The sequence below is a fragment of the Trichomonas vaginalis genome, chromosome IV (genome assembly GCF_026262505.1).
Source record: "Trichomonas vaginalis G3 chromosome IV, whole genome shotgun sequence".
NCBI lineage: Eukaryota > Parabasalia > Trichomonadida > Trichomonadidae > Trichomonas > Trichomonas vaginalis.
In genome coordinates this window covers 32,847,333-32,861,004 of record NC_067206.1, presented here as the reverse complement: position 1 = coordinate 32,861,004, position 13,672 = coordinate 32,847,333, and the positions used below count along the sequence as shown (strand labels likewise).

Here is a 13,672-nt window from a genome sequence, read left to right as displayed (position 1 = left end):
TTGAATAAAATGTTTAAAGTTGATGGATTCAAAATTTCAAAAATAAAAGGAGTGATTAGTTTGAAATCTATTCCTCAATCAAGAATCACCTCATTAATGAAAATTGATGATTTAACAAAAAGAATAGAAATTATTGAAGAAAGAATGAATCAAATAATTGATTTCATAAATTCAAATAATCATTAGTTTCTTAAAGTTCTATGTTGAACTCATCAAATTCTTTTTAAAGTTTATTTTTTTATTATGTATTTCATTATGGTATTGAATCTTTCATTCATGAAAATAATTATTTCTAATTTCTTTTACTCTCTCGTACATACTAGATTTAAAGAATTCAGAACATTTCCCATAATCTCCTAAATGTTTTCTTATCCCTAACGTGTGCCAGTTATTATATGAAACTGTATAAACTTTATCTTTATCTTTGCATCTTTCATCACTTCCAATATATTTATATCTCAGTTTTGATTTAGCATTTTCATATTCATTAACGTTTAATAATTCACAGTCTTCCTTTTTAAATATATGTTTAAGATATTCAGGATTTAATACTCTACGTTTATATGCTCCTAACTTAGTTCTAAAGGTTTTTCTACAAAATTTAGGAATTCCATCCTCTTTAATGTCATCAATGATTTCCATTTCATTATTTTCAATTTCTTCTTCTCGTTTATGAGGTCTTTGATTATGACTCCATTGATTCCATGAAATTAAATATTCTTTATCATTATATTTATACCTCATTAGCTTATTTTGGCTTTCATATTCATTTAATAATTCGCAATCTTCATTTTTAAATTGAAGTTTAACCCATTCAGGATTTAAATGATGTTTAATTAATCGCGGAATATCTGACATCATCTATATATAGCTTCTTTTATAAAAGATAAAAAATAAATTATTTTAAAATTAATGTTAATTTTTTAATGCGTTTAGTATATAATATTTATTACTAATTTATTTAATAATGTCGCGCTTTCTTACAAATTCATGACTTAAAAAACGTAAGAAAAAATTTTTATATCATCTATGTATAGAAGATATTAAAATATACCTTCATCTATATATAGACGTAACAAAAAAAGTCACACACCCCTTCCTATCCTACTACTCAAGTTATTTTTTCTGGATAAGATATTATATGGATAATTGGATAGAAAATACAATTATATAATCTTGTACCTGGTTTAATTAAGCTAATTGTCATCAGAAACTTGTAATTTTTATGAATTTCAGATTTTCTTTTCATTACTGCTTTTCTTAATAGGTCAAGTTCTTATTTACGTTATAAAGTATGATATTTACAAATATCAAGTTATCGTGTTTTTTGAGAAATTATGAGAAACAAACAAAAATGAAAAAGATAGGAATAGCAATGAATAGTGATGTGGGTATAGAAAATGTAAGAGATATGAATGCAAAGCAATCAGTATTTAGGACATTGACCATAGATTTCGATAAAAAATGCTGCATATTGAGCGAAAACTATGATTATATTATAAGGCTGTCATTTAAAGCATAATGAAACTATTCCCTTTTCATTTTAATCGAATAAGATAGTAAAGATTTTTGAATTAGCTAGAAACTGATGAGATGTTTTCACAAATCAGATTTTTAATCTCTATAATGCATAATTCACTCAATATCTCAATTTTGATATTGCGAGATATTTTTGCTATCGGTTTCGCAATTTTGACACAATAGCAAGAGGGTTCTATAAGCATTATTATCAACGTAGAATCTGAATATCATATCAGAAATGTCGCAAATCTGACATTTACCCGACAAAATAGCAAAAATAATTGAATACTTTTCGCAAAAACTTTAAAAATCGATAAAAATATGAAATATAGATATTAAAGAGACTTTTTATATAATATTCATAAAGATTTTCCAAAAATATGATACCGCAAAATTAAAAAAGTGACGTCTTGAGTGGAGTCAAAGGTCGAAATTGCTAGCTAAATGTTTTTTTAGCGAAATTGCGTATTGTACGTTTTTTTCGCAAAACGAAACCCTTATTTTGATAAAAGAAAACTGAATGAAATAGAAAAAAAATTTGATTCTTAGAATTTGAAAGTAATGAAAGAAGAAAAAGTGGATTTAGGGGTTTTATGATAGGTTATTGTCGGATATTAGAAGTGAACGTGTTGAAAAGAGATATTTAATTAATATGAGACAAAATTAAAACAAGAATTGAAGATTGTGTATGAATGTGTCATTCTGGGAGACTTGCATAGACAATGTCTCCCAGAATGACGCATAGCACACAATAACAGTGCACTGTTGCACTTTGTTGACAAAAGATACACAATCAGAAGAAGATTGTGTATGAATGTGTCATTCTGGAGACTTGCATAGACAATGTCTCCCAGAATGACGCATAGCACACAATAACAGTGCACTGTTGCACTTTGTTGACAAAAGATACACAATCAGAAGAAGATTGTGTATGAATGTGTCATTCTGGGAGACTTGCATAGACAATGTCTTCCAGAATGAGACAATCTTCCGCAATTAGAATACGATTGCGGAACTTCGACCGACAAGAGTGCATTATGCACTTTTCGTGTTTTAATTTTGTCTCATATTAATTAAATATCTCTTTTCAACACGTTCACTTCTAATATCCGACAATAACCTATCATAAAACCCCTAAATCCACTTTTTCTTCTTTCATTACTTTCAAATTCTAAGAATTCAAATTTTTTCTATTTCATTCAGTTTTCTTTTATCAAAATCATATAACCATTCATACTGATTCTTAATTTACTATATTACATTGAGATTTCATCTTTTTTCATATTTCGAATTAAATCAGCTATTTAAACCTAATATCCGGACCTGTCAGTATTCAAATATTATTGGCCACATGTATCTGAGCATTTACACGGATTTTACCAAATTTTGCAAAAAATGTGTTATGAGATGGGTGTTTACCCACGTTTTGCAAAAAAACCAAAATGATAGAGTGGGTCATAAGGATCTGTTTTGCTATAGCTTGTCCGGCTTGAAACTCAATATTCATTCGGGAAAAGACGTTTCAAAATTTTGTAAAGTATTCAAATTTGCAGCTTTGTTCGATTTGAAAATTGAAATTTGAAACGAAATGACTGTATGAATATGTTCTTCATATTGAATCTAAGCATTTCTTGGAATTTGGAGTTTTTCTAAAAAGTTTTATCGGTTGAAAAATTAAAAATAAAACAAAAGAATTTTTTTCCGATTTTTTAAACGCATCTTAATTTTTAACGGACGAAGGAGTATTTGATCAAAGTTCAATAAGGCTATCACACTATATTATAGTTAGCTTGCAAAGCAATAAATCTGGAATTTAATAACTTCATAAAGATTTGATAAAACCATTTTTGTGTAAATTAGTATTTAATAGGAAAATATGAAATTAGATTAGTCAAACATATAAATTGTTATTATATGAAATGATAACAATTGATAAAACATACAGATTGGAAGATTAGGTGAATTTTTGTGATGAATAGGTGTGTTTGTATGTAATGCCTCTATAGTATATTCATAATAAAAATTAGTATACTATAAAAACTTGATTTGAGAAGAAAATTAATGTGGAATAAGAAGATTGTAGAGAAACGTCTCATTCTGTGAGACAGTCACAAATAATATCTCCTTACCATATCAAATCCTTAAATTTTATATATGCTATTTTTTAATCTTTTAAAAATTTCTCTTTAACTCTCTTCAAAGACTTTCTTTTATGTCAAAAATTTGTTTCACTTTGCCCCAACTCATATACTCTAAAAATAATAACAATAGCCAAATATATAAAATTAATTTTTAATTCATTAAAATTATATTTATTCAAAGTAAATCCTCATATAAACTTCTATGAACCATCCTCATCTGTTAATTCAATCAAGTATTCTAAGAAATTTGGGCAATTTTCTTCGAATAATTGGCTCTCATATGATAAATCTATTAATTCAATTTTGTAATGCATAAAATCATACTTTCCGAATATGCAATAGCATTTTTCAAGAGCCAACAATAAATCAATTTTAAATCTTAGACTGTTATTATTAAATGATTCAAGTAGTCCTTCCTCCAATAAAAAGTGGTACATTATTTGTTGATCGTTCTGTGAAAATTCGAAATTTAAGATACAATAGCAAATTATCTGAACGAAAAAATTTTTCTTGCTAGAATTGTAATCATTATAATAGTTAGTTAGTATCCATATCTTCAGTACGGTGGCACTGCGCGCCATCTTACCGAAGATATGTCAATCTGACACTTTACAAAACCACTAACGTATATTTTACATCACAGATGCAATATTTCTAATAACCTTAAACTATTTCTGCCACGTAAAGTATTTATCACATAAACCACCTCATCTCACCTCTCTGTACGTTATATATTGTGCGCAGGTCATTGCCCATGGCAACTCCCCGCGACACAATGCACGTGCATGAAAAAATAAACGTTCTCACTAACGTACACACTAACGTTCCCACTAATGTTCTCACTTACAAAAGTATTGCAACTCCTCCCATTGCTGTGCTTCACATAACAGCTCATAATCTTCTGACTCACTACTGTCGCTCCAATCGTCTGAGTCAAAGTCGCTGTCATAATTAATGTTTATAAGTTTTGACAAATGTAATGAAACACGCTTACCGTTTGTATCTACTGCTTGTATATATCTTCCATTATGTTTGCTATCATAAATGCTTAAACTAACTTTACCCTTTCTCCCTCGTATCTGATAGAATGTATTCTCACGCGGAACGAAGAACAAGTTCTTGAACTCATGACCGTTGTAGTTTGTTATCTCAATAGTTTTCGTCATTACATCCAAATAAAAATTTTCAGTAAAAATAAAACTAACGTTAAAAATTTCTCATAACATAAACGTTCTCATTGCTTTATAACTCTCTTCCTTGGTTTCTTTTTAGTTGCTTTCTTCACGTCTGTCTCCAACTTGACTGTCTTTCTTCTTCGGCCGTAATGATACCAATTACTTCCACCAGTCAATGGGTCAAATGGTCGTTCATAAGGATTTCCATACATTCCATAGGGACCATACGGAAGAACTGCTGGTGGAAGTTGTGGAGAAAGAGTTCCATCGACTCTATTTAAATGCATTGTTTCACCTTTCATCTGGTCATTAAAGTCTTTTGCGTGTTTTGCAAACTCATCGTCCTTTCCTAAAGCATTTTCTGACTCAGTCGCAACCAAATTGGATGCTTTATTTATGAGCCCTATTTTATTTAATCTTAACTTCTTTACAACCCAGCCTCCAATCTTTCCTTTATTTGCATCTAATGTCTTTGAAACCCTTCCTCCACTCATTTTATTTACTGCGTCATAAGCTCCAAGTGCTTTTGCTCCAAATGCTAATGCTTTTGTTCCCATTGCGCCTAAAGCTGCCCAAGCTACCATTTACACCATATTAAAATCATCTCTCTTCAATATTATCTCATAAAAGTTCTCATTACTGGAGAAAGTCAATAAAACATAAGCGTTCTCACGGGCTTCGCCCTCACCGCTTTGCGGTCTATCTAACTTCTTTCTTATATCATCTATACGCTTCAAAATGTCTGAACAATTGCTAACATCTTCTACAACAGTTATTTCATCATGAATGACCTTCAAGAACAAGCTCATTTAATATGCTATTAAAATCATCTCAATAATGAGTCCATCCTTTCCATCTTTAGGTAGCACAACATCTTTCATTGAAGAAGGTTCGACAAGTCTTATGTTAAACTTACTGACAAAGTTTGTTATACTATAATGCTTCGGCGGCGAATACATGTAGTTTGAAAGACATAATATAGATTCTTCAGCAAATTCACTTATACTGGATTTTATAACAATGTTCTCACGAGACCAAATACCACCAATTCACAATCTTGTAAGCAATCCTGCTGAACCTTCTACTGTAAACGTCGATGGTAACATTCCACGAAGGTCATCTATTGACATCTTTGAGTCACTGAATTTAAATATTTTCTTAAAGCAATCGTCATTATCTAACCATGCAATAGCTTTGAAGTTTTCATTCGAATATACATCTGCTTCATTAAATGTAAATCCTGACTTCTTTGCAGAGATGACTTTAAAATCTATTGAGTTTGTTTCAAAATTATATGCTATGGTAACTTCTGAAGGTAATGGATGCCCTTCCGCAGTCAGTTGTTCTCTCACTACCGTTTGAAGCTTTGTGTTAAAAACTTTCATGTCATCTCCTGTATCTAAGTTCACATACACAGCAACAGGGAAACTATCTTGCTTCTTTGTTTCATCATTATATCTCAAAACATTAAAGTTCTTCAATAATATTGTTCTTCCTGATGGAATACTTCGAACCTGTCTGATTTCAATAGCTTTCTCACCTCCTACATACTCTACCCAGTGTCTTGGATATTCATAAGTATACTGACTTTCTTGAATTTTGGTTGGTTTCATCATAACATGTTCATAGTATATCTTTATACTCTTGTCAGTTAGACTCGGTGCTATGTTCTGAATATTTCTGACTTGCATTTTTAATGGAGATAAAATGAAGCATTTAATACATGACGTAGATGAAGACATGAATGAAAGCAGTGAAAAGCTCAACAGTTCTCTCATTCTTCCTTTCAGTAAGGACTATGAGTTCTGTTCAAATGGTGTTTATTTCTATTGTGGAAAGATGGGTTCAGGTAAGACATTTAACCTCATTCGTCATATACTCATAACAGAACGTTTAGGAAACGACTCTTACTATGACCAAATCATTATATCAGCAACTTCAGACTCTATGGATTCAACAGCGAAAACATTTATGTCAAAAGTTCAAGCCTCTGTCGTTAAAGTTCCAGCCAGTGAACTCATTGAATTTCTTCAACGTTACATTCGACGTAAGAGGAAATATTATGCCATCGTTGAATTTATACAGTCAGGAATGCAAAAGACTTCTGAGGAGATGGAAAGAATTATTGACAAACACCACTTACGTCAGTACTCAGGAGTTTACGATATGAAACGACTTACAAACTACATTCTGTCAAAACTTTCAAAATACCCCTTCAAAAAGTATCCTTCAAACACTCTGCTCGTTTGCGACGACTTCGCCGGAAAAGGTTTAGTGTCAAAACCAGACTCACCATTAGCTAACATCATTACTAAAGTCAGACATTACCACTTAACTGTAGCAATACTTATGCAAACATGGAGGTTTTTAGCTTTAAACATAAAACGTCTCATAACTGACTTCGTTATCTTTCAAGGTTTCTCACGCTATGATATTGAACTCATTTGGAAACAGTCAGGTATAACATTACCTTTTGAAGAAATTTGGGAAGCATATAAGTCTCTCATCTCTCCTCGTTCATACCTTGAGATTCATATCATGACTAATACCATTAAAGTCAAAAATATTCCATGGGAACGACCAACATTGTTTTAAAGTTTAACCTTCAATTGACTGATGGTAAACAAATTCCATGCATCTCTGTCGCCATTTCTGTTAATATTTTTGCTGTCATTCATATCATCCACTTCCCCATCCGTTAGCTTTTGAGGATATGCATTAGAATAGCTGTTCTTAAATGAAGGCTTTTCACCTTTGAGAGCATAAACTCTATAACTTTCTGCATACTTTATGTTTGAACCTCCTGAGCCATCATTGACATAAATTTTTATAGGCTTCCACCCTTTGTTCATATTCCTGCTTCTTCCCTTTGCTCTTTTGTTCAGTAGTTCTACATCTTTATACACAGCTCCTGTCTCAGTGAATTCAACAATATTTTCATTCGTTAGCTTTACATTCAAACCCTTGTCGAGTATATTGTTCATTTCATACATATAAAAGGTTTTTATTCTATATGAAATGAGAAGCAAATCCATCTTAGCTGGTGCCGTTAATGTTCCAATTGAACCAACATCAAATGTTGACTCACGAACGACAAACAATATTGTCATAAAGAACTATAGTTCGGAGTGTTTGAAAGAAAAAGAACCAGATCTTAAGTCGGGACCTTCGGTCTTGGCGCATGACGCCGTGAATTTAAACTCAGCTTCAAACGCTAACGCTATATCAGATGTTAAGTTAGAGTATCCACCACTGGACCAAGTTCTTTCAAGAGAAGCCAACGACAACCCTTACACAAATGTTCAAACAAATCCTTCAGATAACGTAGACCATTACCTTCTTCAGTTATACCAAACAATTTTACTCAAAGACGATAAGAAGCTTTTGACAAATCTTATAAGTAAGAACCAAATAATTCTAACAAAGGAGGACCTTGAAAATGTTATCTCACGAATAACAGGGAAACAATGTGTCATTGACTATCTCGACCCTGAAATCGAATGCTGTGGTCAAACTCCACTATTCATGAAAATAGGTAACATCCGCATCATTGAAATACCAGGTACTCCAGGAGTTGAGTTTAAATATAGATATTCAAATGAGTATACAAAACTATCTACTTACTATAAATTATGTCTTAAATATGTTTTAGTAAATTAAAACAGTCAGGAGGCTCTTTGAGCCCATCTTGGCGCCTTGTGCCGTTAGTCAAAAAAATTTTCAAGTTAGCAATTTGTAATATCTATCCAAAACTTCTTCAACAGTATTGAATTCATCTTCATAATGTAGACCTAATCTTATTGACTTGGTGCAGTTTTCACTAACACAATATTTTTCTGTTCTCTTGACTGACATAACTAACTCATTTGTTTCATCAAACAGCAACAACCAAAGTTCATGACCTAATACATAACATTCATACTTTATATTTTTAGCTCTGAGTTCTCTTGTAAGCTGTTGCATTTAATATTTTCTAAAAAGTCAACTTCAACAGTCATTCGCACTGGTGCCTTCAGTTCTACAGGCTCTCCTTGAAAGTCAACAAGTCTGAATTGCATGTCTTTCAAATTATGAGGACTAATGCGAACCCATTTACCTAAATGAGTTGCTATGACAGGAACGTTTGGAATGAACATTGAATTGACTGCATAACAGAAAGACTTATATTCTACTGAACCTTTACTATTAACTCCTGAAACACCTGTGACATTAGCTATTTTTGACTCAATGTACAAACAATTGCCATAACATACGTATGGAACAGATTTCATCTCAATCGTTTTGTCAACACTTTTCAAAGGAAATGTCATATGGTATGCACCCAGAAGCAATTGAACTCTATGACTCATTCGTGTTATCTTAAACTCCTTCGCATAACTGAACTTCAATGTTCCCTCAGAAGAGAGTTCGACATCTATGTTGTCAATAGTTTCTTCATTTATGAGAGTATCTATGACTCCAGCAATTTTATCTATTCTATACCCAGCTCTATTAGGAAATGTTATAACACTTCTTTTGTCATCTATTTCAATCTCTATGAAATCTGTTTCATCTGTTATGACAAAAGTTGCGATAGTATTGAAGTCAACAACTCTGAAAGCAAGCACTTCATTCTGAAGACCTAAGTTTGTTTGTAGCTTTACTGTCCCGTATTCGTTTGGGTCTGTACTTTGCAAATAGAACAACATTTTATTCTCATTAAAATATGACTATTGCTGCATATGCGTATGAAACAAATGAAGCAAGAAGAGCACATGAACTAGTAAACGAAAACTCAACTTTAACCATTGAAGGCAATGATTTAGTCATTGACGATGGAAAAACTAAAAAAGTCATTGATTTCGATACTTTTAACACTTATGACCCATTCATTACAACAAGCAAGGTTCCCATCATAAATGATGGAACGGTGCAATATATAAATTCTACAGTAGATGCCTCATTAGTGAAAGTATTAAATGTTCTCATTGAATTGTTAAAGAGCTTTCGATTTGACGACAACATTAAATGCCTAAAGAATTTAGTCATGAATGAGAAACAAATTCTCGGCGTTGCTGGTAGCAGTAATGATGTACACCTTATGACATTAGAATATTATAACAAACATAAAGATGAACTGAAAGGAGAGAAGGGTGACACCGGACCTCAAGGACCACAAGGAATACAAGGAATACAAGGACCTCAAGGCGAGAACGGTTTGGATGGTGAAGATGGAAAGGATGGAAAAACTGCTAAATCATGGATATGGAACCTTATAAATACTGGTTTAACAGCTGCTTCATATGGAGTTCTTCAATACCAAATCGGAAAGATATGGGCAGTACTTGGTGAAGAAGTTTTAGATGACGTTAAAAATGCTTTGAACTTCATTTCAAATGGTTCGGATACAATTAAAACTTTATCTGGTTGGATGCAAGAAACAAGGAGTCAAATAGATACTGTAAGACGTATAGCAAACAATGCACGTACGGGATTGGATACTTTACGAGAAGCACAAAATACACTAAAGGAAGCAAATGATATTCTTGGCTCAGTATCAGACATGCATGAAGATTGGCTTAAAGGTATTGACAAATCTTTAAAAAATCACAGTCAGTCTATTGCTGACTACAAGAAAAGTATAGATTTTTTACATAGTGCTATGGACGTACATGATGGAAGCATAAGGAACTTACTTAATGCTAACAATAACTTACCAGGAACTATTAAAGCATTTATAAAGTCCTTTGTAAAACCTGGTGCTCTAACATTTAGGTCTTTGAGAGCAAGAGCATTGAAGTCAAGAGATGCAGAAACTCCAACAGAACCTACAGAAGGAACTGAAACAACAGAAACTCCAGAAGAACCACCAAAACTAACAGCTAATGAAATATTGTTCGAATATTTTCCAAGGTACTCTGTTCTCATTGCATACATTCAAGAAATACTTAAGAAAGTAGACTTGACTTTAGGAGATGATGAAAGTTCTGTATATCTTTCGTTCCAGTTTCAAATAGCAGAACTTTTGAGACAGATATGCTTAATGTATGACAACATCTCTGATTTCACAAGATATGATGACGACCATGACCCCGAACACGGTGAAGAAGAAGTTTTACAAACATCCATTAAGACAGGAGAGGTTTTAACTCAAAGTCTCATTATTGACACCAAAGATGGCGAAGTGGACGTTCTTCAAGAGCTGAAGAAAAATACTTCTTCGGGAGGTGGTGGTAGGCATGAACTTGAAATAAATGAGATAGAAGAGAAATTAGCCGAAAAAGCAGATAAAAACCATGTTCATTATATAAGTTCAGACGAACAGATTATAACGGACTACCATGGATATTTAACACAGGATGAAAAAGTGAAGACGGAAGATGTTAATGAAAGAAGATATAAATACATTCGTGCTAAAGGTTATGACATAAGCTGTACTGTACATTATGACACAGGTAAAGCACCAGAAGCATTTGGTTATAACAATGAAATTTATGCTTCATACTTCTTTGTTAACGGTGTATTAGTTGAACCAAGATTTACATTGAGAGTTAAGGCAAAAATAACTTTTGAAGATGCTATTAAAAGTAAAGCTGACAAAGATGAACTTGACGCAACGAACAAAGTTTTGAAATCTCATAAACACAATATCTCCGATATAAATGAACTTCAAACTTCTTTAGACAGTAAAGCAGACAAAAACCATACACATGAATCCTTCACTACTGTTAGAGCAGACGACATAATATTCGAAGTCTTGGTCTCTCTTGGACTGAGATTGGAATTGGAATTGCTGGGGTGGAGCTTGCTGGAACAACCAAGGGTTGGGGCAGTAAGGCATAGGCTGAGGAGGGTAGTTCGGGAAGCCTTGTGGTGGGTAGTAACCTTGAGGTGGAAATTGGTAGTAATTCGGAGGTACTTGCTGGAACTGAGGTTGCTGAGGAGACTGTTGTGGTTCTTTAGGTTCCTCTGGTTTGGGAATGGACTCGGTTGGTGGGACGTCGGACATTCGTTTGTGTCCTGTCGGAAGGAAGAACTTTTCCTGTCGGAAGGAAGAACTTTTCCTGTCGGAAGGAAGAACTTTTCCTGTCGGAAGGAAGAACTTTTCCTGTCGGAAGGAAGAACTTTTCCTGTCGGATGGAAAATTTTTTCCTGTCGGATAGAAAATTTTTTCTAAAGTTCGACCAAAAAGTTCTCAATTTTCGAAAATTTGAATGGTTTACGGACGGACAACTGGAAGAGTTCTTCCTGTCGGAAGGAAGAACTTTTCCTGTCGGAAGGAAATTTTTTTCCCTTTGTCCGGAAAATTTTTTCCTGTCGGATGGAAGAACTTGGAATGCAAGAAAGACTTGACGAGGCAATTTACCTCATTGAACTTAACGACTGCGTAAAAGACTACTTGCGCAAGGTCATGAAGCCCAAGGTCAAGTTTACCACTATTTCTGGAAGGTCTACACTTCAGCTCGAGACTTCGACTGGAATTCCAATTCAAATACCAGACGGGACAGCCTACGACGACATAAAGCAAGCAAAGAAGGAAGCCATTATAAAGTTCTTTGCCAAGCGTCCTTGGATACTACTTCCAAACAGAGAGAACCCTTTCCCAAGAATGAACCAAATTCTCAAGGGTCTCCTTCACTTCTCTGGTCAACCATTCTACATAACCTGTGAAGGCGACATCCAACCAGTTCAGTAAACATCTCATTTTAACTTCACTTTTTTAATGTTTTTTGTGAAAGTGTCAAAAATAAATTGTTTTCATGAGTTTTCTACGATGTTAGAAAAAATGTTATTTTCTAATATCTTCACATTCAATACTTTTTCAGCACTTTTCCGTAGTTATATATGAAAGACAATTCGAGATAAAAGTCATAGTACAATGGAATAATATGTTGCACACCATTTGTTGTGAACCAAACTTGAAAGTCAGAGAAACTGTTACTAGGTGGTTCGTAGAATTTAGAAGCAAAGTCATAAAGGTCCTTACCAATACATAGAAAACTATTGTTGCTTGAACTGAAACTTGCATGACACATAACATTTTGAGGGTCAAACACGTTTCTATAAACCATCAAATCTGCTGGTGGAAGTATAAATTTAAATGGACCATCTGGTGGTAATGGTTCGTTCTGGTTTAGTAACCGAAGAAATTGTGCCCAAGAACGTTTGTCTACTTCCCAAAATAAAAACTCTGTATCTCTTGGAGGGTTAATTTCAATCTTTTGAAATGAAACGGTGGAGTTCATCTTGTCATATTCTAGTTTCAGATAGTATGTTCCATTTAGTAAAGAGTCGTATTTTTTTTGAAATTCCCAATAATATTTGTTCATTTGAGTTTGAAAGTCATCTAGAGTTTTCTCAAGACTTTCGTCTGAACGAACTGTAAAGATTCTCATTTCGTCAAATTTGTCTATTAGACCATCAGAACCTTTATACTGCCCATGAAAATATACTGCGAACATAAATGCGTTAGTTCTATTTGAAAACAAAACTCTTCTAAATCCTATTGCCTTTGCATCTGAAGGACTTTGAAGCCAACGAATTGGATAGTCAAACCTGTATGCTCGGGATGAAATTTCTTCATCTGAAATAGTCCTACCAGCATTTGTAAAGATATAGTCTAACGGTTTTGTATCTGCTACTTTTGTTCTTTGTTTTTCAACCTGAAGCATTTAATATATGTAAAAATATATTGTTTTAAAATGGTATGCCATTTCATATTTCTCATCTAACAAACAAGTTTCCCAACGGTCTTCTCCAACAAACTCAGCGTACATTTCAAATAAAATTTAAAAAATGTCACTTTTTAAAAAATAAATTTTTTATTTCATGCAATGTTTTATTTCTGTGCCGTCT

The 13,672-nt window shown here is 33.1% G+C and overlaps 5 protein-coding genes across 5 annotated transcripts, besides 1 other annotated feature; 1 reads left to right on the top strand and 4 right to left on the bottom strand.

The window, feature by feature from the left end:
- Positions 1 to 4,896: 4,896 nt before the first annotated feature.
- On the bottom strand, positions 4,897 to 5,421 carry TVAGG3_0211280 (protein of unknown function, DUF4107 family; the record flags this gene model as incomplete). The annotated part of the gene is made up of 1 exon (XM_001288581.1): positions 4,897 to 5,421. The coding sequence occupies one exon, from the start codon at positions 5,419 to 5,421 to the stop codon at positions 4,897 to 4,899; it is 525 nt and encodes a 174-aa protein (XP_001288582.1).
- Positions 4,897 to 13,672: part of a mobile genetic element that runs on past the window's edge.
- Positions 5,887 to 6,528, bottom strand: TVAGG3_0211270 (uncharacterized protein; the record flags this gene model as incomplete). Its single annotated transcript, XM_051226654.1, has 1 exon — positions 5,887 to 6,528. The coding sequence occupies one exon, from the start codon at positions 6,526 to 6,528 to the stop codon at positions 5,887 to 5,889; it is 642 nt and encodes a 213-aa protein (XP_051111640.1).
- Positions 8,761 to 9,525, bottom strand: TVAGG3_0211260 (uncharacterized protein; the record flags this gene model as incomplete). Its single annotated transcript, XM_051226653.1, has 1 exon — positions 8,761 to 9,525. One exon carries the CDS (start codon positions 9,523 to 9,525, stop codon positions 8,761 to 8,763), a length of 765 nt encoding a protein of 254 aa, XP_051111639.1.
- Positions 12,138 to 12,512, top strand: TVAGG3_0211250 (uncharacterized protein; the record flags this gene model as incomplete). The annotated part of the gene is made up of 1 exon (XM_051226652.1): positions 12,138 to 12,512. One exon carries the CDS (start codon positions 12,138 to 12,140, stop codon positions 12,510 to 12,512), a length of 375 nt encoding a protein of 124 aa, XP_051111638.1.
- TVAGG3_0211240 (uncharacterized protein) lies at positions 12,628 to 13,488 on the bottom strand (the record flags this gene model as incomplete). Its single annotated transcript, XM_051226651.1, has 1 exon — positions 12,628 to 13,488. One exon carries the CDS (start codon positions 13,486 to 13,488, stop codon positions 12,628 to 12,630), a length of 861 nt encoding a protein of 286 aa, XP_051111637.1.